The 24723-nt window shown below is 34.8% G+C and overlaps 1 protein-coding gene across 1 annotated transcript in view; it reads left to right on the top strand.

Moving 5' to 3' along the window:
- Positions 1 to 24723, top strand: part of LOC149575265 (uncharacterized) — a 90774-nt gene that overhangs the window by 12803 nt on the left and 53248 nt on the right. The window contains exons 3-5 of the mRNA XM_089815053.1: positions 7193 to 7303; positions 7378 to 7687; positions 19527 to 19617. Of these exons, the coding sequence (XP_089671179.1) occupies positions 7193 to 7303; positions 7378 to 7687; positions 19527 to 19617 (512 nt within the window). The remainder of the gene's footprint in view (positions 1 to 7192; positions 7304 to 7377; positions 7688 to 19526; positions 19618 to 24723) is intronic.

Genomic DNA, 24723 nt, shown 5'->3' with positions numbered 1-24723 from the left:
TATAACTTGGCGAAGCGGAATTTGGTAAATTGAGGAATTTGTCCACTAGAGTACTATTTGTTGTTATCACTACCCTTAGGATTAGAATAGAATTCCTGAACCCTGTCTTATTGAATTTCTGCATAAATTGTGAAAACTCCAAAAAGTACTTCATTGCAAAACCTTAAGATAACTCCCACATCCAGTATGGCTTGAAATGAATCTGTATAAACATGTAAGGCCCCTTGTGATCATCAGCAAATCACATCAACCACCGATCTTATCCACAGTCAAGACCTGGCATTAAAGGAACCTTGAAGTCATTGTATGATCTTCTAGCAATCTTAGCATACACAAGACTTTATTCAAGAGAGGATAAGATATTTCGGTATTTTGTTCTACTGTTTCGTGAGTCATAAAACACACATCAACAAATCTCAAAGTTCAAAGTTCAAGTTCAAGGTCCGCAAATTCAAAAGAGTCAAGATCCAAAGTTGGTTTCAGGCCAAGTTCAGAGTTTTGTCTCATGTTTCAATGTTCAAAGCTTGAAATGCAGTTGAAATATATAAGGTTCAAGTTTAGGGTTCAAGTTTTGGCATATTACTGCAGTTCAAATTTAGTGATCCAAAATGCAAATTCAGTGATTCAAAATGCAAATTCAGTGGTCCAAATTCCAAGTCCAAAGGTTCAAATGCATGATTCAAGTTTCAGGTTCGAAGTTCAAAACTGGGTTCAAAGCTTAGTTCGGATGTCTAGATTCAGATCAGTGGTTCAGTTCCAAAATTCAAGTTTACTTTTACTCACCACTTTTGAATAATCGGAAAGGCATCTCACTTGTGACTAGGTATCAAAGAATGCATTCAAATTGAAGGATACTAATATAGTAAGCCTAAATTTAGAGTCTCATTTCACTTATTACCAGAAAGATTAATGTTCACATCTATGAAGATGGATTGCATGAAGTCTAGATAAAGAAGCCCTGTCATTGATGGTTTCATTCAACATACATTTGAGAATTTCTTTGCTATTGATAATCACTTTGGGGTGAAAATACAATGCTACAATGCAAGTAATATCATACTTATTGTGTGCATTGGTATGGCTAAGTCATTTAAGCTAGAAAGTGATATGATGTTAATAATAACATGACTGTCTATAAAGCTCGACATAAAGTTCAAAATGAACATCGACAAGGTAGTGTTGAGTTCCAAATGTCTTGATATGAAGAGGTTGATCTTATCCTATTTTGAAGTTGTTCATTATATTTCACCTCCTACAACCAAGATTGATCCAAAAAATTTTCATCATGTTCAACACCTCAGCCCATGCTTGAAGAACCTTCGGTGACATATAACATCGTGGAAGTTGTGTCTAAAGATTCAATGAGGTTAAGATAACACGGAGTTCATGACATCGTATCGAGACCAACCACTATCTTTTGATCAAGTCATTGAGGAGGGCACAATATATGTTTGAGCAACATTGCATCATGGTGATCAAAGAATGCATGCAAAGAATTTGATGACATGCTTGAGTCCAAGCATATCACTCTCCATGCCATTGAGCCTTATGTTAATAGGTGAAACATACAAATATATTTGAGGTCTAGGTTTGAGCATATATGTGATGATTTTTAGACAAGTCAAGCTTTGAATTAGACATGTATTTATTGGCTTCAAATCCATGTCTTGTGCCTCCTATGGAGCGTCATGAATCATGCCAACTATCAGTGAAATACTAATAACCATCAAGATTGATCGGGACATAACAAAGTTGTCTTCCTCTGCAAATTAGTGATGTTGATCCATATCACTCCAATCATGCATTAGGATAAATGCAGACACAATGGATTGAGTTTAAATAATTATCAAAAAGAGCATGAATTTAGTATTGAAGTAGTGCCAACATCAAGTTATTTGATAGAATGCTTTCACTGCAAAGGAAAAGGATCATGGTAATGTTGTATGTGTTGCCACGCGTGCTAAGTCGGGATGTAAGAGGAGAAACTTGGATTAGAAAGTAGAGATGATGTCCATTTTCAGGCATATGCGAAACTTAAAACTCTCCAATGACAATAACCATGTTAGAAGGCATTCACCAGATGACATTCAACTTCAGAGGCAAGGCCCTTCATGAATCACAAAGATTGACCGCAAAGTGTTTGACAAGATGTCCTGTATGCAATAGCTCTGTTGAGAAGTTTTGGGTAGCATACGTAGGAGGATGCCAAGAGTCTTGAGTTGCCGGATACACTCCTTGAACGTGTCCACGTTTCATGTGTTTGACAAAAATAAATATCTTTGCTAACACCAAATTAAATAGGAAGCTTTATGTCAAATTCTCAGGCGGCCCGATGTATTTGGTGGTTGAACATCATAGCCCATGAATGGCTTCTGAGTTGCAAAAGTGAGCACACTAAGAGGTCACGCATCATATACCCAGCTAATATGTATTAATACTTGCGAGGGGTGCAGATATATAGAAGAAGACTTGGAGTGTGTAGTAAGTTCTTAAGCCAAATTTTCATATAATTGAGAGACATTGTTTTGCTGTTTGGTGCTTTGGGAATTTGAGACCTATGACAGAGCGTGGGCCCACAATCACTAATATCATAGGAGCATTTCACATAAGATCATGTTGAGTTCCTCATAGATAAACACATGTATCCAAGACTGCCAACACCATCTAAAAGGATGACACCTAGATTCTTGATATGCAGGAGAATCGATGAAACAAAGGGAGGTTGACACCTAATCTCATATGTTTCATATTTACCATACCCCTAAAAATACATGAAAAGAGATGGAATTATATATTTGTGGAATTTAATATTTGGTGGAAGAAATAATGTGGGGATAGGGAAATTAATTAAAGTATTGAAGTGAGTAAAAACCATGAATCGGTTTTTATAACTTAAAAATGAGCTTGTCATTAGAAGTGGAAAATAAATAGGTGTTAGGAGGCAAGGTCAGGGTTCTTCTTTTTCCGGCAAGCCTTGAGGCTTCCAAGGGGGGAGAATACTTTTTTGATTGTAACAGGGGAATATAGAAGAGTTTATTTTATGTTTTCTGCATTCTTGATTGTAAAGGCAGGACACATAATAGTCTTGTGGCTGTTTTGTTATATTTAGAAATAGGAATGAATTTATATCATAGGTCATGTGGGCTCCATGTTTGATTTTCTTGATTAAGAGTAGTCATGAGGTTCTCTTCTTCACATTTCTAAATATAATCCTCCTTATTGTACCAAACATGTGTTGTATGTAATCCTATGGTTCACATATTCACATTTTGCAGAATAATATGTTTAACTCACCTTGTTTCTTCTGTAGTGCGGAGGGTTGAATAGGTGATCTTATGGTTATCTGGTTGTCCTCTTGCTTTAGGTTGTAAATCTGACAATCACACTTAGTCTATGGTTATAGGTGATTGTTAGCATGCCTTAGTGCCTTTTGGTTAAAGCTATGTTACCTCGAGTTTCTGGGACGGGGGGACGAGGAAACGGCTTTTGGAGACGGTTTTTTTTTCCGCTGAAATAGGAGACGGCTATATATATATATATATTCATGAATTTTAGAATTCCATAACATTGTCACATTCATCATAGCAACATAGTTTAAAATTATCAATTTCATTCATCAAATCAGCATAGAATATAGCATCAAATTGAATCATTGTTTAAGAATTGGAACATAGGATGACATCAAATGAGAGAATCAATCTGCCATAGATTAGACTTTAGAGCCCTTTCTTGTGGGTTTTGGAGGAAATTGAATTTGTTGTGCCAAATCTTCCTAGACGGATAGCAACCATCTTGTTTGGGTAGTAATTAGCTGCAACAATTTATTTCTGGGCAATTATTGCTGCTATTAGAGCATTATCAAAAGTGAAAACAATTTGAGTATTCCTCAACCCAGCAGCAATCATTTCCAAGTCTGCAATATGAATATCAAATAGATTACGATCATTTTCAGGTCAGATTTGTTAAATAAAAGTTGAAGTTTTAATTTTCAGTCATAGTTGGATGCTAAGTTTATAACGGTTTCCAAAAAAAAATCTTTCAACATGGGTTATATTAACATATTTTGTTATTTTAATGTGGGGCCAATGTCTGGGCAGAAAAGCACCATTTATTAATTTTTTTTTAAAGTTGAATTTAATTTTTAAATCGGAAACTTCAAGTAGTCCCCAGGATGGATGGGAAATGGCTACGGAGTCCCCGGAACGGTCAACACCCTCTGGAAATGCGTTGACCGTACTTCGGGGACAGGTTTCCGATTTTCTTGCTTGGGTGGGGACGGCTTGGAAATGTTTTCGGCCGTCCTTAAGTCCCCAAAATGTTCGAAACTCAAGGCTTAGGACTGGAAATGCGTCCTCGGGTAACATAGGGTTAAAGGTATATCTAGATGTTTAATTCATCAAATCTCTCAACGAGGGAGCTGTACCTCTCAATTTAGAGGGGAGTTATCAATAAATGATAACTCATCCAACTGCTAGTAGCTTTTGTTCTTCGGTTTTGGTGTTTTGAGTCATACTGTGTATTTCTTTTCGAAGGACAAATCTGTTTACTAACCCATATGCTGGCCAAGTTTAGGTCTTATTTGGTGTGGGGCAGATTTGTGATTAAGACAAATCATAATAGTATTAAACTCTTCATGAGACAGAGATATCTTAATGACACATAGCAAAAACGGATCACTAAACTACAAGCATATATGACTTTGACATTGAGTATGTCAAAGAAAAGAAGAATGTGCTTGTAGATGCACTCTCACAGAGACCACACATGCTCTTTGATAGAGATATCAGCTGATTGGAGAGAGATGATCGTAGTAGAGTATGCCAAGGATTGGTGAGTAACAGATTTGATTGAGGGCATAACTTGAAATGACATATACATGGTAAATGGCTGGTCACTAGGAGAGGTTCACTTGGAAAGGACTCATGAATGAAGTCCTGAGTATGTTAGAGAGTGCCTAGTATGCCAACAGAATAAGAAGCAGCATACATTTCAGCTGGTTTGCTTTGATTCTACCAATTCTAGATCAAGAGTGAGAATGTATGTCGATGGACTTCATTATAAGATTGCCTAGGGTACAGGGTAAGGACTGTATCTATGTGGTGGTTGACAGATTAACAAAATTTGCACATTTCATTGCTATTACAGCTACCTAAGCAGCAGCCGAAGTGGCTGACTTGGTCTTCATAGAGCTATTCAGGCTTCATGTGTTGCCTGAGCATATACTGACAGGTGCAAAAGTTCCTGAGTTTATTTTGGGAAGAGCTTTTCAAATCTAGTGGGATGAAGCTCACCCCTAGCACAAACTAACATCCGCAGACTGATGGTGAGACAAAGAGGGTAAATAAATGGATAAAGAGTTATCTGCATAATTATGTGTCAGGGCAGCAAAAGGCTTGGATCGGATGGTAACAATTGGGTGAGTATTGCTACAATACCGCTTACTACATGACTATCAGGATGACTCCTGTTATGGCATTGTATGGGTATGAAACCCCAATTTAAATTGACGTACTCTTTGGGGACAGCAGGGTGTCTAAGACCAAAGATTTGTTGCAGGAGAGTCAGGACATCTTAAAGGTACTCAAGGAGAACATCCAGCAGATGCAAAACCAGCAGAAGTTATATGCTGATCAACACAGGGCTGAGTGGAATTTTGAGATTGGCGATATGGTTTATTGGAGACTCCAGCCTTAAGAAAATCTTTGTTGAAAAGAGTGTCATTGAGAAACTTAAGCCGCAATTTTATGGCCTAGATAGAGTCACTCAGTGCAATGGGGAGGTGGTTTGATTTTTGACGGTCATGTTTGAGATCTCTGGGCTGTGAATAAACTACTTTGGAATCTCATTTACATCAGAATGAAAGAATTGTTGGGGCTGTACAGATCGAGAGGTATCCAAGATAGGGTTGTATATGTTTGGAGGAATTCTACAGTTGTCATCCTTCCGAAGAAAGACATCAGAACAGAGATGTTCAGGACTGAAGTCATCCATAATACATTATAGAAACTGCTGGAGTGTTGTCCAAGTCTGCAGTTGATAGCAAAAGGTCTGTACCAGGTTTTATGCATCTAAAGATAGCCAAACTTGCCCAGGAGAGTGTCATATAGGGTTGAATCCATCTAGGAGGCGTCAAGAAGGGTCTAATATATGCTGTTCACGAAACTACTAGATGATATCAAGTCTGTAGCAGCAGCCTGGTATGTAGTATACAAACCCATTGGAGTGGCTGTATTTTATTGATAAAATCGTTGTACTGAGCTACTGTTAGTGCATTTTAGAACTATTGGTTGAGATTAATATTGTACCTCGTTGTTAATGTATCTCAAAATCAAATGTTTTAGAATAGGCAGCACCTATACGTTTCACAGTATTGCTGCTGTAAGTCTGCATTTCGAGTATCTTTTATAAATGCCATATCTGTCTTTAGAGTCTAGACTATTAACTCAGAATCAAACAAACTCAGAAAACTCAGTCAACAGCTGGCCTGCAAATTGTCTGACAAACTTACAGTGAGAGGAAGGCAAAAATTTGGTGTAAAAGATTGGGTGTTCTTAAAATCCCCGAGTGGCAAGTAGTTTGAAGAAAGCCTCTAGGAGCGCTATTGTGTTGAGCTGAGCAAAATAATTCTTATCGATAAGCCTATGCACAAACCCATATCCACCCAAGAACATTGTCTGCTTTAACAACTAAAAGATAATTTACAAATAATATACCATTTTAGCTGTTTTTAACTTTTTTCTCTTGCAAATGGAATAATAATGTTTTAATTTAAAAAGCAATGGCAAATACAAACAGTATTAACTAAAATAATGTAACTGACTGAAAATCAATTATGACTTACTCAAGGTATACACAATTAATACTGAAGCATTTTTGCTGGTTGTTAACACCATCATTTCCTCTTATTTTCATTTAGCAGTATGCTCTCAAGTGCTGATATTACTTTTAGCTGTGTTGTTCTTGCCTCCATATTGTTGACTTTAAATCACAATCTCTCAAAAAAATAAAAACAGTAACATCATTTTTTAACAGAGTGATGGAGCAAAAAGGGTTTGCAGTCCTCAGTGGTCACCAGATTATTTGTATTGCCAATTAATCATAATTTATTTGAAAAAATATTTGCTATTTCATACAAGTCATTCTTGAGATACAAAACAGGACATTCTTGATCTTTCTGGTTTATGTCTAACAGGAGCGGCAACGGGTGATTTATGATGAACAAAAGAAATTAGCCCAACAACAAGCACAGACAAAGGCACAGATGGCTCGTTATGAGGATGAGCTGGCTAGAAAGAGAATGCAGGTAATTTTTTTTTCTTGTGTACTCTCTGGTATGTCTTGATTACAATGTTGAATAACTTTATGCATCACATGTAGGCTGAACATGAAGCGCAAAGAATGCGAAATCAAGAGTTAGTAAAGATGCAAGAAGAATCATCAACACGTCAAGAACAGGCCAGGCGTGCAACGGAAGAGCAAATACAAGCACAGCGGCGTCAGACAGAAAAAGCACGTGCAGAAATAGAGAGGGAAACTATCAGGGTTAAGGCTATGGCTGAAGCAGAAGGAAGAGCTCATGAAGCAAAACTAGCTGAGGATGTAAATAAAAGGATGCTCTTAGAACGAGCAAATGCTGAAAGAGAAAAATGGCTTGCAGCAATTAATACAACTTTTGACCACATAGGAGGTACCATGGATTCTATAGCTTTCTAAAGTGTTTCGATTTGTAATCCCTAGAATGGTTTGATTTGTTGAAAAAATTACTTCGCTTTTCTAAAAGGTAAACTCTTTTGACTTGGAGGTATGAACCGGTGAGGTCACAAATGGGAGACCTTATCCTTGACATAATCACTCAACAGTAACACCTCATCAGAGTTCAAACCTTGGCGACAAGAACCACACCACCAAAATTTAACCATCACACTATGTCAAAACCTGGTTAATGAATTACTGCACTTGTTTATAAGGATAGTAAAATGATTGTTTCCATTAATTAATAGTTGAAGTAAATAAAGCTGCTATGATCATATGATATCTTTGTATTGCATCATTGTTGAAAGTGAAGCAACAAATGCAATGGAGCATGATTTTCTTTAAGTCACAAAATCAAATGCTAGGAATTTCTCAGTACCTCTTCCTGCACATAGATAGTTTCGCACATTTGGATGGAGCAGCTTTGATGTTTTTTGATGAAAATTTTCATTACTTAATACCTTAAGTATGAAGTCTAGTACACAGCATTCAATAATGTTACATAATTCCAATTCAACAGATAAAAGTCTTGTGAATTCTACATGTTTCATTGTAAGGAAAAAAAAATGGGTGAAATTGGAAAACAAAGAAATGCATGTGTATGGCAATAAAAGAAATAGTAAGTTGCATTGTTAATGGTTATAACCATAGTTTAAAATTTCAGCGAAATATCGCTAAGCTCGCGAAATTTCGCAGAGCACAAACCTGGCCGATTATATTGCACCATTAATCGTCAACGAGATATTGAATAAAATCACGGCGCCTGTTTTGTAATGTATCGTGGTAAAAGCAAAAAATTGCCAGCAAATATTGTCAAAAGTTGTCGAGCGGGCCATTTCAGGTTTTGTATTATGTTAAAACTAAAAAATATTAGTGACCTAGCCTCCTGATTCTCATTTGTCTGCATTTTAAACGTAAAGAATCACAGATGGTACTCAAATTCGAGTTGGCATTGGACGATTTGAAAGAATCATAGAGTCATCATATAATAAATTTGTCTGCATCGATTTGGATTGGGGAGTATTTCGTAGCTTGCAAATTGGGAGATTTTTTTCTACTTTCCAAGTATGTTCAATAATATTTTGGAAATTATTTTTTAAACTTCAATATATTTTATTTTTAAAAACTTTAATATATTTTATTAAGAATTTTTGTTTAAAACTAAGTTTATTTTGTAACAGTAAAATCAAAATGTTTTTTATTTTGGTAAATAATTAAATATAAAAAATACATAGATAGAGTGTGTATTAATTTTTAAATTTCCTCTAGTACTATTTTATTATTCATCTATATAATTTAACAATTACTATATAATGCATTGTGTAGTAATTCAAATTTACTGTATTTTAAATTTACTATAATACTAAATTACTAATAACTTTGATTAATATATGGTAGATATCTCAAATCATTATGCGTTCTACAAGTTTAGTGTGTATGTGTGCATTTTAAAGCATATTTTAAGAAATTATTTATTTTCAAATGTTCGATAAAAATGCTGATTTATTGCCGATTTTTTTTCTGAGTTTTTGCCGATTCCAAGATTTTCAAAAAATTTGGGCTAGCCGAGATATTGCCACAACCGAGTTTTTTAACTATGGTTATAACTTACATTGTGAAAGATGCTTAATTGTGTTATTTAACATAATTAATGGGCGAGCCATCACAATATTACAAAAAATAATACCTTATTTCTGATACTTATCTCGGGGGCAAGTCATTACAACATTGCAAACACATTACCTTATTCCCTGTAGGCTTGTGTAGCATGTTTAGTTCCATACAAGGACATGGCCAATCTTCATGCCAGATGTACCTTTCTGGACACTCATCTAGATCCTCATTCAAGAAAACATTCTTAATTGTTGAGAAAAATGCATGGATAATCTGTTACAAGGTTTTTTATTTTTAGATATAACCTGGGGTTCTATTATCAATTATGAGGCTTCAGCTCTTAGACTAACAAAAGCAAGAGAACTAAAAAGCATTACAAATTGCTTGCAAGATTTGCTCTCAAAGAGCTGACATTCATTTCTTTGGACAAGTTTTTTGGCAAATGTGAATAAGGTTTGTTTACTTGATTAGTATGACCATTAGGGTTTGCATATCTTTTTCTCACAATGCTTACATGGTATTGGAGTGGAAATGGACTATTAAAACAGCTTCTTTATTTGTATACTTGGATGTACAATCACTTATCTTAAAATTAGGACATTGTTGCTCGAATATTTTTTATTAATTTGTTTGTCCCTGATGGCTTAAGCTTACTAGAGATTAGAGGAAGCTGTGAGGGTAGGGTGGTGGTGGATGTCGATTGTCTCCACATTTTTGTAAATGTTTGTGAGTTGCTGCTAACTGCTTTAAGAAGAATCTAAAATTGTAAAATTTATTCCTTAGAACAAAGAAAATAAATAAAATGATTCAAGAGTAACAATATTCTTGTACTGAACTGCATAGCCCTCACCATCTAGAGCGGTCAGATTTTCCAGCTTCACTGATAGCTCTCTGAATAACAAAGATTTATTTAGAATTAGGAAGGACTTAGTAGTGGAGAAAAGCTGAAAACAAAGTGATACAAATATGAAAAATTTTGTACATCATAAAGCTGTGTGGTCTTGAAGGGCTTAATTTGGGCATTTCCGCCAGGGTCAATGAGGGGTGCTGATCCTATAAACAGCTCTGTTCATAAACATATATATATACATTTGCACTGCCAGTTGATGTACCCCTGACCTCCTCAATTTTGGGTGCTTGGTCCCCCAGTCCATTTCTTCTGAAAGTATGGAATTATGCTTTTTAGTATTCTTAAAAATTCTGATAATTAGTGTAATGATATTTCTAGCTGCCAAGGGAAGATATATAACTAAACATTCTACATTGTTGAGTGCAAAATATATACAAGACCTAAATAGCCAAAGCATAGGCCCTTGGACTTGGGACATCTAGAGAGAATCCTAGATTTCCACTATCTGTCCTGTTGCTGGGAGGACATTTATATTTTTCCCTGGGATTAAGGGATGTATTAGGGCTGGTCCTGTGGCTTGGGCAGTTTTTCTTACTCTAGAAAATACTTGTTGATATTTTAGAATGTTGTATCATGAGAATGACTTACAAACAAGCCTTAAATATTGTGCTTGTTTAATTTTTGGAAAATTCCATTGTTATCTGTTTCCTTTGTTCCATGTTGTGTTGGATGCTGATATTGCATATTGTAAGGAGGCAGCTCGCTAAGGTTTTTATTTGCTCTCTATATCCCTATTCTATTAAAATGCCTTCAAAATATAAAAAAAGTTAAAACAACAGCAGATTTTTATTGTGATATGAATATCAGGATTTAACTGTGTGATTTTGAGTCAAACTCGATGACCCATGTTTCATGAGTAGTGATTCAACATGAATCCATCTCTCATGAGAATAAATGGAACACTTAGCACTCATTGGATCTAGGTGATGCTCACAGGGGTGAAGCATTAGATTTTTATTCTCACATTGATTTTTTGTATTCTTTTTTCTTTTCTTACATTTTTGGAAAATCAAAATTTCCCCTACAAATTCTGTTTCTTTTGGGAAAAAAAAGCTTATTTTTGGATTTGCCTAATTTTTCTTTGTGTTGCTATGTGCAGCCAAAACATTAAACTACAGACCATTGATTGCTACATATATATATATATATATATATATATATATATATATATATATATATATATGTGCTTCGTGATTATGCATATTTATTATTGTAATACAAAGACAAAGTTTCAAAATAATGATTTAAATAGGTTGGTTGTGTATTTAGATGGGTAATAAACTTTAATTCATAATATATATATATGTGCTTCCTGATTATGCATATTTATTATTGTAATACAAAGACAAAGTTTCAAAATAATGATTTAAATAGGTTGGTTGTGTATTTAGATGGGTAATAAACTTTAATTCATAATATATTTATAAATATTAAATTGTCCCTTCCTTCCATTATAAAGTGATTGGGAAACCAAGATGTTTCCCTACATTTTTGTAAGATTAAGTTAGCTTGTCCAAATAATTTGTTTCTAGACATTGGCTTATTAAGCTAGTAGCCTCATGGCATTGAGTTAATGAAATAGAATGAATCTGTATAGTGTGAATGAGTAGTAAGTGAGATGGTCACCTGATATTTATATAAAGTTGAAGGAATTAGAACTGTAAAATTGGATTGGCTTGTTATATGTTCTTTGGATATGAAAACCAATATTTTTAAGATTCCTGACAAAGGGGGAGAGATCTTAGAAAACAAAGGAAAATCAAAACTATGCAGAAAAGAATTAGATGGACAAAACGATGCTAAACAATTATTTCTTCCTGCATGACTTAAACCTATTAGTTGGTAATGTGATGCTTTAATGCACAATTCATCTCGATACTTTTTTGGAATAAATGTTGTTGATGCTTTCCATGTAGTATTATATAAGATGGCTTCGATCCTTCGTTTTATAGTAGAGAAAAAAACTAGATGGACATTATTCCTAAGAGAAGTATTGCATAATTATTTGTTTTGGAAAAGAGGATTTAGGAATTCCATCCCAAAATGCGAGGATGAAATCCTTATACTAAAGGTTGTGGCAAATTTTGAAGCCTCTGATTCACTGTATGGGAGCCAAAGAATTGGTTCCCTGAGATAGGTTTGGATCTATGGATTTGTCTCTGATATAGAGAACTTACCCCTTTCTGTGCAAATTTTAAGACTGACAGTGAGAGGTTGTCATTGCCAACGTTTTTTAGGATTACAAAGCAAGTACTTCTAAAACTGAATTAAATTATTTGGTTATGGAAAAATTGTGTTAACAATTTAGGATGGACAAACATCGATAGGAAAATTATGTACTAGAACATACTAATAAGTTTTGATATTTTATTCATGTTCCAAGAAGAAGACAAATTACAGAAATATGTATCTTGATACACTTATAAAATTGTAACCTGATAAAAAAAATCTGGCTAAAGAAGCTTTACCTTTTAAGAAAGATAAAATAAAATAAAAATTAGGTTTTTTAAATGCATATTTGTAGTTTTAATTAATGAACTTAAAATGGTAGGGGCCCTAAGAATAGTAGAGCATGTTCCATATAGAATCTATGTAATTTGCTAATGTGTGTGGAACTATAGGCAACCCCTTATTATTTTAAGGGAAATTAGAATTTTAGGGACATCATCCTAAAATGCTATGGGATGACTATATATCCAAACATAATATATTATAGGGACTGTCTACCTCAATCTACATTCAGTTAAGGATGGTTGTAGATGTACTTCGGTGATATTTCTTGCTCCATCAACTGTGGCTTTCACTATCCACTTATCCTATGCCCTTAAGTAGGAGATCAGTGCAATGGGTGACACATGGGACCCCAATAACGGGAGGGAACCTCCTCTTAGCAAGTTTGTCCTGCTTCTACTTATGATGCTGCACTGTTTGTTCCAACTTGGATTGCTTCTTGACATCCACTTCTATGATCACATCCTTCATATGGCACACAGTTATTTCACTTTGTAGGAGGCATCTAGGGACTTTAAGAACACCAGTTGGCCACATTAAGCAACCAAAAAGATGATCACTGTGTGGTTTTTTGCCATATGTTACCCATTAGGAAATTACTGCAGCATTACGTGCCAAATTTATTTTTGATATTCTACCGTCATCTTAGTATTTCTCATGGCTTCAAAATGGCTTGCTTTAACCATTGTGACTTGAACCCTTTTCTAATCTAGTTAATGCATTAACCATTGATGTACAGTGCGGGTTCCTTACAACATGAAATGACATGCTGTGTTATACCAAGAAATTCCATTAGCTTCTACTCGCTTTGTGCTGTTTTCTCTAGTTCCAACCAATGCTTTTGAGCAAAGGTTGCCAACAAGGAGCATTATGAGGAGCAAAGAACATGTGCAAACTGCCACAAGCCTAGAACTTGCTCTAGTAGTAGAGCCTCATTTCATGAGCCAAGACAAGAAACTACTAATATAATATCTGAATTGGGGGGTTATTCATTACAGCTGCAACTGCCTCAACTGCTTTCTCCTTTCAATTATTCTCTCCTCATAGCCAGCAGGGAGAGATTTTATCTTGTGTTAATTCTGTGTTCCATTTATTTTCACAAGTTCTCATCTCAGTCAAAGGTTCATGTAAGGTAATAGTTAAGATGATTGAGGTCTCCGCTTACTTGAAATTGTTAATAATTTTATATCACCTTTCTTAGCTTTGAATTTGTTGCACCATTCTTCAAAGTGGAGTCTTTGGACTAGCTAATACTAGGGCTACTGACAATGCTGTCTCCAAAGTTGGAAACCCTAGCTAAAAGAAAACTGAGATAGTTAACTTGAAAAAATTAAACCTCAACTCTGAGAAGAGGAAATAGGACAAGAAGCAAAAAATTAAAGATTGAACTCCTATGGTAAAAACTTAAAAGAAAATGAAGCAAAAAAAAAACTTTCTATTCCAAAAACTTAGTCATAACTTTTACGTTAAATCTTCAAATTCTATCTTAGCTAAAAAATAATCAGATGAGAGTCAAAAGCAGTCAAAGGAGCAGATAACAACAGCAAAAGATAGGAAAGAGTGGAAAAAACAACTTTGGTTTTAAGCCCAGAATGCTGCGTTGATATATTAGGCAAGTTTTACCCATTGAAGTGCTGATACTTGATGAGTTTTGTGCACGTAAATCAGTGGGTTTTTGCCAAGCTCTTTCATCTTTGGAGTACTTGTGAGTCAGCAAGTCATTGAAACTTTATTATTCATTATCATTAGCGGATAGGCTATTATACAGTAAACTTTGATCGGCAAATGTAAAGTCTTACCTGTGAAATTATGCTGGTGGTGAGACGTTTGTGGTAAGTTCTGAATTCCCGAGCAGTCACATGCCTCTAAAATCCACGTCGGCATCATCGAAAAAATCATTTTGGGTGTATATGGTGGCAACAATGTTTTGTGAATGCGGATTAAATAGCAGCGTCGGTGTTGGTCACCACCTTCAACTGTGCTCATCCGCTTTGGCAAAATTGAGGGAGACGAGAGCACATGATTAAAGATAAAGTTGAAATTAAAAAAAAGAGAATTCAAAAATATACTTTGTTAGATAATTCTAGCACATGGTGTATGGGAGATCTTTCGTAAAAGTATTCAGCATTACATTTTTACCGTTGTCTACTGTATGACGAGTTAAAAAACATTTAAATTAGGAGACAAATTATCATAATATGATGAATAGATATAGTTACAAATTCATTAAAAAATAATTTATAGTTTTTAATTAAATATATTGGTTCTTTTAAAGATGATGTTAGTACAATTTTTTTAATGAATATAGATAGTTCATTTAATAGATATTGTTTTAAGTGATATTTGGCCAATAAAATATTGAGGATTCTTGAGAAGTTACTTTTATGGGATTTTATAGTTTTATTTAAGTGAATACAATAGTATATTGTTTATGACAAGTATAATAAGTGATTAAATTTATAGGAATAGTATTGAATTAGGTAAGGATTATTAATCAGTATCGATGTATTTTATAATTTAAAAAAATAAATGAATGGTAGATTGTGTTAAGTATATGGAATTTAGATTAATTTTTAATTGTATAAGAAATTTATATCTAATTGCTTAGGGATTTATATTATAGAACTATTAGATATTACAAATTATTTATTAGTTAGTAATGTTATTTTATTTATTTAGTGAGGTTTAAATAATGCTCAAAAAATAAATACTTGGAATAGCTTTTGATTGAAACTTTATTTAATCTAGCAATTAAGATTATAATGAATAAATTGTTGCTATTAAATTAGTTAGTTCTATTTAAGAATAAATTGATTACTTTTAAGAAATCAAAATTATTATTACAACTAAATTTGCAACAATTGAAAAATTATAAAGTCTAAGAATATTTCGTATTAGATAGATAATTAATTACAACATGTTGGGTAGAAGTTAGATAATTATTATTGGAGGTTGTAAGTAACAAAAAATAGTCATCTTAGGCAAAAGCCTACAACACTGTGGTAAATTGTGAGCCTCTTAGCTGTGAGGTCTTGGGTTCGAGTTGCCATTTTGAAAAGAATGATTTATTAAAATAAAATTGGAAAAAACAAAGAGAAGAAAATAAGCAACAAATGAGAAATAATGTGATAATTCATATTTAAGTGATTGTATTTTTAAATGAAAATATTTTTTGACCTTCATTTCAAAATCACAATGCAAATTACTTAAAAAATTAGTCAGTTTAAAAAAGAGAAGAAGGCAGAAGAAAAAGGAGGAGGATGAGGATGATAAGACACATAAAAAGAAGCAAATAAAAGAACAAGGAGAAGGGGGAGGAGGAGGCAAGGAGGAGTAGAAGAAGAAGGGGAAAGAAAAGAAGGATACGTAGGAGAAGAAGAAAGAGGAGGAGAACACAACAAAGAAAGAGAAGATAGGGAAGGAGAAAGCTATGAAGGAGAAGAAGAAGCATAGCATAATGAAAAGAACAAAATATGAGGAAGAGGAGGAGAAAGAGATAGATTTAAAGAGATGATGAAGAAGAAAACACAAGACAAGAAGCCAAAAAGCAAGAGCAAGGAGATGGAGAAGAAGGAGAACAATGAGGAGTCGAAGGAGGAGACAAAGACATAGAGGAAGAAGAAAAAATAGAAGGAACTGAAGGAGAACAGGAATACACTTGGTGTTCCCTCTCTTAAACTTCGTAGTATATTAAACAAGAAATATATTACTATTGGAAAAACCGTTGCACCTCTTTTAGGCGCAAATGGTAGTTTATGACACAAAGGCATTAGTTGTTGTATCTCTTGATATTTTAGTACTGATGTCAACCTTTGCAGTTGTCAGTTGAAGATGGGCATTTCAAGCAGAGAGCAAAGTTCTTCATTTGACTAATCTTGAAGAGCTTATTTACCAATTTGCAGCATCCTGGCCTAGATTTCGAAGTGGATATGTTCTGATGTGGATGCAGATGCTTGTGCCTTGTGGATGTGCACAGGAAGTGCATCCTGGGCACCCATATGCTCTGTGGATGTGTAATTACCTGTGAGCTTACACAAGTGACCATGGGGCCAGCCAGCCTCAAAACTGACACTTTTCTTGATATAAACACAACTTAATAGTATTATGCAATGTGGAGTCTGATGACCTAAGCTGTTGAAACTTGTCAACTTTGATTACTCAATCTAGCAACTGCGTATATTCAGACTAGCCTGATGTAAACAATTACCAGACTGAGTACAATATGTCTTCTTTATAAGCTGTTCTAGATAATTAAAATATGTTGTTTACTGAAGTTCTTCCAGGTAAGATCACATTCTGGAAACCAAAATAAAAAGCAAATAGTTTCCAGAAATTTCATGTTTACCTTTTGCAATTGTGCAATGGAATTGCTCACCATAAAGCAGGATTTTGCAACATCCTTGATTGCACATCATTCTTGTATTGTCTTCATAATGTGTGAGCCATGGCTTTCAGCTTCCTCGCTTTTGGCTAGACTATTTCTATTATGTAGTTTGTCAATCTTACAAGTAGGAAAAACTTTTGCAATGTAGAGTCTGATGTCCTAGGTTTTTGAAACTTTTCGATTTTGATTACTCAATTTACAAATGCTTCTATGCAGAACAGCCTAATGTAAACAGCTGCATAGTTACTTGAGGTTGCCAATTTTATTGCTCAACTTGACAATTGCTTATGTGTAGACAAGACCAATGTAAACAACTTTCATATTGAGTACATTATGCCTTCTACTTAAGCTGTTCTAGACAAATAGAAATGTCATGGAAATGCTCAAAAAAGTGTAAGTACAATATTGTACTTAAGCGGTTCTAGACAGCTGGATACAACTCTGAAGCATCATACTATCAAATGATATGATATTATATATTTGTTGCATTTCTGACAGAGGGTGAAGAAATTTTTTGAAGTAGTATGTCTTCATTTGGGATAAGGCCCAAGGATGGCTGCTGATAGGGTGAGTTTCTTTGGAAGGCCTAGCAACAGGATTTTGAAATAGTTGACTTGGTCTTTTTAGGCCCAAAGAAGGCCATGAAAAGTTCGAGTTTCTTTGGATGAGATTATTAAAAATTCTTCACTTCTACAGGTATGCCACGTTTTAGCATTGTTTTATGATGGAACACATCTCTTTTGCCCTATAGTGGGCTATACCTGGACTGCTATATTTCTTGATTTATATGTAGTTCCTTGCAAGCATTTGTTAAAAAATTGCCCTTGCACGCTTGTCATTGTGATTGCCACTGTTTGTTCATCCTTGTATTGTTATTGTACTAGAAGTCATTTCAGTATTCTATTTATAATTTAATCAATGGATTAGTTATTAGTCACACCTTTACCTATAGATTATAGAAATCTCCTTGTTCCTTCCAGTTAGAGTGCCTGTATAGAGCCAGTTGTTATCTCCTTATCATACGCATATTTGTATAATATTTCTAATATTTGTGCAAATGTTTGTTGTCATTCTTTGACATTTCGTGTACCTCAATTATGTTTAGATCTCAAAGGGAGATCATTGTACTTATTGGTTTTTTTGTTTTTAAATTTTATTAGCTAGAGGGTTGTAGAGGTTTGTTCTCTTATAGCCTATGAGTTATAGCTTGTATTATTGTGTTGCATAGAACTTGGTTTGTACTCATACCACATCAAAATGGGTACATATCCCAGTTTGAGTATGGGCTGGGTTTGACATAGAGTTTATTAGGTTAATTTTGAATATAAAGGTCTAGGTAGAAAAGAAAACATTACTTGGCAAAAATACTCTGATTTGCTTTACATGTTCTGCATATATGTTGTATTATTGAATCTAGCTGTACCAAACTTGGTTAAAAACTTCGTAGACTGTTGAATCTGAACTCAAACACTGAACAAGAACCTGGAAAGAAACATCAACAAATAGTTTAGGTTTAAAGGACAGCAACTTTTGCAATTATTCACGTTACGTAAGTTTAGCATGTGTTTTGATGAATCATGTTGTAGACTTTCTACACTAATTACAGATCAATTCTAAACTGTAAGAAAGTGATGATTGATGTATATCCATGTAATTTTTCACTTGTATATTGTTTTGACTTCCTCTTCTTCATTGTAGTTCTGTGCTTCAATAACTGTTAAGAATCTGGACGTAATATTTAGCGCTACGAATGCGATCAGTGTCAATGGATAGATAAAATAACCCTTTATTCTATTCCATAAGGATTAAGTTAGTGCATGGATGGGACATTTGGAAGATGAAGCTTAGCCTATAAATTTTTGATGGATGGAAGAAAGAAGCAGGAGAGAATAGCTCTTTGATCACAGGGACATCCCTTAGGCTGCTTTGGCCTAGTGGACGATATTAAAATCTGTCATTCATTCATTCATTTGGTAAAATTCAGCACATGAGCAAAAGCGATGAATGTGAAAGCACATTGGGGCTCCAATGGGATATTCTTTATAAAATTAATGGATGAATGCACAAAATTGAAATTCATATTGCTATTTACTTCCTAATAGGTTTACCAAATCTCAAATATAGTTGACAACTGAACAACCACGATTATGGTGCTATCTTATCTGGTGCTATCTTATCTCTTGCAAAGCTTCATTACACAAGAAAGTTAAAAACTTTTATCATTGATGAAATTATGAGGAGCTGTTCTAGGCTGATAGTTAATTAAATGCTTGGATTTGATCATATAAGCAATCGGCAAAACATTGTACAGTTAAAAAATATCTTGCTCTGACAAAATACTTTGAATGTTTGTAGGGGGTCTGAAGGCGTTATTGACAGATCAGAATAAATTGGTTGTGGCTGTTGGTGGAGCAACAGCACTTGCAGCTGGAATTTACACTACAAGGTTTTTCTTTCTTTTCTTTCTTTCTTCTTGCGCATATAGTTTCAATTGTGATTTGCACTTAATAATACTGGGTTTCTGATTATGCTTTCTATTTTTGTGTACACAAAATCTCAAAATTTCATAGTTATTTGTGATCTTCTTTTCCCTGAGTTATTCTTGTCCTGTGAGTTAATGAAAAATATTATGAAAGTTCATGTTAAATGAGATGCCAAATCAATATTGAGAAATACTGATTATGAAGTCTGATAGCAGAACTCTAGTTGAGGAAGAACATTTATTAATTTCGATGATCTCTTTGTGATCGGTCAAACATATGTAGTGCCGTCAAAAGACGTAAGGAGGAATGGATGTGACTGTTCAGGCAAATGTCTCTTTGAAAGGACACAAAGGCAAATGCTAATCAACAAACAAACCTGATTGTTTGAATATTAATCATTGTGCCTTTTGCAAATGCACCCAATGGTTATTGGGCAATTCATTCATATCCTCCGATCTGATTAATGTAGTGGATCATTTCACATGATCCATCCTGATGCACATATGATTGATACAGATCAGGGATGTACAGTCCGATCCAAGAGATAACAATAGTCTGATTGCTCATATTTTCATACGTAGCTTGATCAGTTAATGCAAGGATGATCCTAATGAATTTTATGGCAAGATAATTTATTGTCTAAGTGTGTGTATGCATGTATACCAGTTCATATGATGAAGTGGTATACAACTATACTTACATGCACACACTTATGCATACAATTTGCCAGTTTATCCTTGAATTCTGATTGATGCTATCATGTTTTAACACTCCCTCTTAGCTAGGGAAAATAACTAAGTATGAACTGGTTTAGATATCACCTAACTTATGATATCAAGGAGTATACAAGACATCAAGTCACATGATATTCGTATATCCTGGTTATGGTATGTGCACTGACATCATGTCGCATGATGTCTACCATAACATATCATGGCATGTCTATGGATATTACGTCATATAATATCCACCATGATTATCTCATTAAGAACATATTGATACACAACCGATATCAAGTCAGCATGATATCTATCAATAAGTCCAAGAGATATTAACTATCAAGACATTTCTATGAATATCAAGTCAACATGATATTTGTCATGATGGTGAACATTGTAAAGTCATCACCTTACAATGTTGAATACAAGTGTACATTATGAGAAAGATCGTCACCTTTCCATAATGTACACATGGGGGGCCATAAAGTCATGGAGTCACACATGACAATAAAGGATTTTACATGGAGTCACCATGGATTGTCTCACATGATGTTGTCATGGGGTCACACATATGACATCCTGCAAGAACCATATCAGAGGTTGGATCCACTACAGCTCAATTCATAGGTTGAAAACAATGGCTTTCACCTCAAACTTCTTTCTCAAAAGAAAGAATGTGAAATGATACAAAAAATAGATCATTGACGCTGAAGTAACTTTTCAGCTAAGGCTTCATTCTCTAACATATCAAGCTTTTCCAAGAAGTACACAAAACTTCCCACTAGCATGAGGCTTAGCGAGAATGTCTGTCGCTTGTTCTTTAGTGATAATGTACCTCAACTGAAAGTTAGAGAAACCATCTTGACATGGTCTACTTCCTTTGAATCAATATCATTGGATGTCAACAGATGTAGATCCTTAGGCTGCTCCCTTTGTCGCAAAGGCATGTACTGTTCATATACTCCAATCATGGAAAATATCTTGTTCCAAGGGACTCATCATTAGGCACATGATTTATTTGTTTAATAATCATAACATTGCTCACAAGAGCAACTTCCCATACACAAATGTACTTGTCTGATTCCATAATAACATGAGTGAATGTAGTAAACTATGGATTTAACCCCAGGTTTGGTGACACCAACATTCATGATAATGTGGCTTCTATTCGAAGCTCCAAGTACATGCATCAGCCTCTTGACCTTATCATCCAAGGACTTTTTTTCTTTTCTGAATGACATATCAACCTTTTGACCTTCTCGTCTTAAGGTTTCCTCTGGTAGATTATCATACTCCCTCTGAATTTGATGTTCATCTTCAATTCAGTTTTATAATTTCAAGTATCAATTTTTTAAATTTTCTTTTCTGTCCTTAATCTCTTATGCTTCTTGATCCGTCTTTAAGACATTCTAAATAGTTAATAGGTTCAAACTGGAGAGTAATATGCTTGGATAGCAAGATTTGAGGATTGCTAGACTTAGTGGTGCAAACAACAATCTTCCAGGCCCAACTTCAAGACTTGCTTCTCACATCTCAGCATTCTGAGCCCAAGAATTTTCTCTTGTAGGAGCTTACACCATCGGTCAAGCCAATTGTCAGTGCTTTAGACATCTGATCTACAATAAGTCAAACACAGACAAGGCATTTCAGGCTGTCTTTTTAAAAAAAAAAATTCAGAAAAATTGTCCATTCAATAGTGATGTTGGTGACAGCAACCTTGCACCTCTGGACGGCACAAATAGTAATGGTTATGACAAGAATTTTAGATATCAGAAAGGCCTTGTCCTCTCCGACCAAGAATTATTTAACAGTGGTTTTGTTGATGCTAGGTGGAATAGAACTATATATGATGTACTGGTTATTGACTTTCACTTTCTATTCATCTATGTACCCCGGGGAAGCATCCCTACCCAAAAAGGTCATGTTTTGGAAATGGGGATGGGTAAGGAACGCCCCCCCTCCCCATGTCCCGGGGACGATTGGCGATGCTTTGGGGACTACTTGGAAGTCCTTGGGACGGTTGTACATCCCTGATTTTATAGACAATGTCAGCACTTAGAATTTTAAAATAAAATAAAATATTTAAGTGCGCCCTTCCTTCCAAGTTCAACCTAACATGCTTATTACTATTTGGTAGTTGATTCTTGCTGTTTGGGGCCCTCTGATTAGTATTTGACAATTTACATTATGAATCATGGAATTAATATTGCTGTCATTGTCACGCTATATGCTCAGATTTATATAGCAAACTATTTGCAAGGTGCTGGGAAAGTCTGAAAACTGAGAAGTGCATTATAGACCTAGAACATGCATTCTTATGTCATTTTCTGGCATTAAATTAGTGCTAGGTTGGTCTGGGGTTGATCTAGGTCCTTTGTGGAAGATATGGTGAATATTGAAGTTGCATCACGATACCGTCTTATTGTAACAAACCCATATTATGATCAGAACTGTATAGAGAACCTTTTTGTATTAATAATAATATCAGTCATCCACTTACAATGAATTGAAAGTGTAGTTTCAGAATTAAATGACAGTAGTGTGTTACAATTTGGAAGGTGGGTTATTGTTCATGTTGCCATTGAAAATGAATTCTAAATTATGTTCTTGGGTACATTTCAAATTTTTATGTTATTATTATAATATTACATCTGCAGTTATGATATTTCCAAATTATGAATGCATTATATAGCCAGTGTAACACGGGGATGCATCCCCCCACCAAAATTGGGCCGTACTTGAGATGGGGGGACGACATCTCGGGCGGCACCACTCAGAGCCCCACCTCCGCCGGAGATGACAAGACATCTTCGAGACGGGAGACGTCTCCGAGAACCCTGTGGGTGTAGGGGGACGCTAGGATGTCTCCTGTGGCAACAAGATGGGGGACTTTAAGAAATAAAAAATAAGGCATTATTTTAATATTTTTTTGGTTCTATTTTTGTTATAATGGGATGTAGGACCTATTCCTTCCTCCTTTGTTCAAAAGCCTTCTATTCTTCATTTTTATTCACATTTGCATTTCTATATTTGAAGATTGATATATATATATATATATATATTATAAATTTAAAATTATATAATTTGACCCTCTTTCATTTGCTGATGTTCAATGTTCATTGTTTGTCATTTGATCATGACTCATGATGTTCCAATTCAAAACTTCACTGCAATGTTCAATGTTTAAGTTTTTTACATCTTTATATCTTATATTGTATAATTGTAGTACATCTTTTAATAACTAGCATTTTAAGTAGCATATGTATAGTATATACATCCTTGCTCCCCTCGGCCCCCCCTGTCCCTCCACTGTCCCCCGCCATCCCCAAATCAAGGCCCCTTTGTCCCCCCGTCTCGGAAACTTGTCTCCCTGTCCCGTCGTCCCGCCGTCTTGCAGGGTGGTGTAATTATGATTATAGCATATTGAGCATTGAGTTTGATTATTGAAATGTTGTATGTTAAGGTTCGATGATGTTTAAATAGCATGGTTTATCCATGTCTTCATATATATATATATATGCAAATTTCCCTATATATTTTATATTTTTGGATTTTCCTTACATATATATATAGTCGTCCCCCCCTTGTCCCCAAAATCAGCAAAAACTTTTGCTGTCCCAGAAAGCTGTACCCTGCTGTACCTGTCGGGGAAACTTGGGGGAACATAGCTATTCATCATATTGTGCCCACTCTCTTCATCTTCAAATGCCAAACACGACTATGAATCAGATTCGAGTAATACTGGCAATAAGGTGATGATAATAATAGTCCAAACATTTCTATTATTCTTTCACCTGGCAGAAGTAGATGACAAGAGGTGTAAACTGTCAAAAAATGTTTAGCACTATAGCAATAGCAATGTCCCCAAAAATATTTCTTATTCTCTCAGTCGTTAGCTATTATTAATTGTCCATTTACGGCATAATACCTCAATGCAAAAATATAAACTCCCTCCTTTTGGTAGACGGCGCTTAGTTGTCTTTGTTGTCATAAACCAAATTGCTGACTTATCATAATTGTTGAAGTGTATTATCTTGAGTCCTCCATGTCTTCAACATTAATAAGATGAATCAACAGTTTTTAGTGTCAAAGTTATTTGATGAAGACTGGATGAAAATAAGGATCAATTATTCAAGTAACCATGTTAAAATGGTAAAGACCTCGTAGTGTAACTCTAACTCCTCCGCAAGATGTCTACTGTCTATTGTGCCTTTCAAAGCACCACCTTTAATCTTCAATAAAGTGGGCTTAGTAGTTAGTGCACTGATCAATTGCTTGAGCCACTAAAAAACAATGTTACATTGAGTGACGTTTGAGATGCTATTATATTGGCTAGTTTGCAGCTCTTCT

Source organism: Cupressus sempervirens, chromosome 2 (assembly GCF_028749045.1).
Source record: "Cupressus sempervirens isolate cs-2001-9-10 chromosome 2, ASM2874904v1, whole genome shotgun sequence".
Lineage (NCBI taxonomy): Eukaryota > Viridiplantae > Streptophyta > Pinopsida > Cupressales > Cupressaceae > Cupressus > Cupressus sempervirens.
Note: the sequence above shows the minus strand (reverse complement) of the source record. Positions and strands in the feature narration are given on the sequence as shown.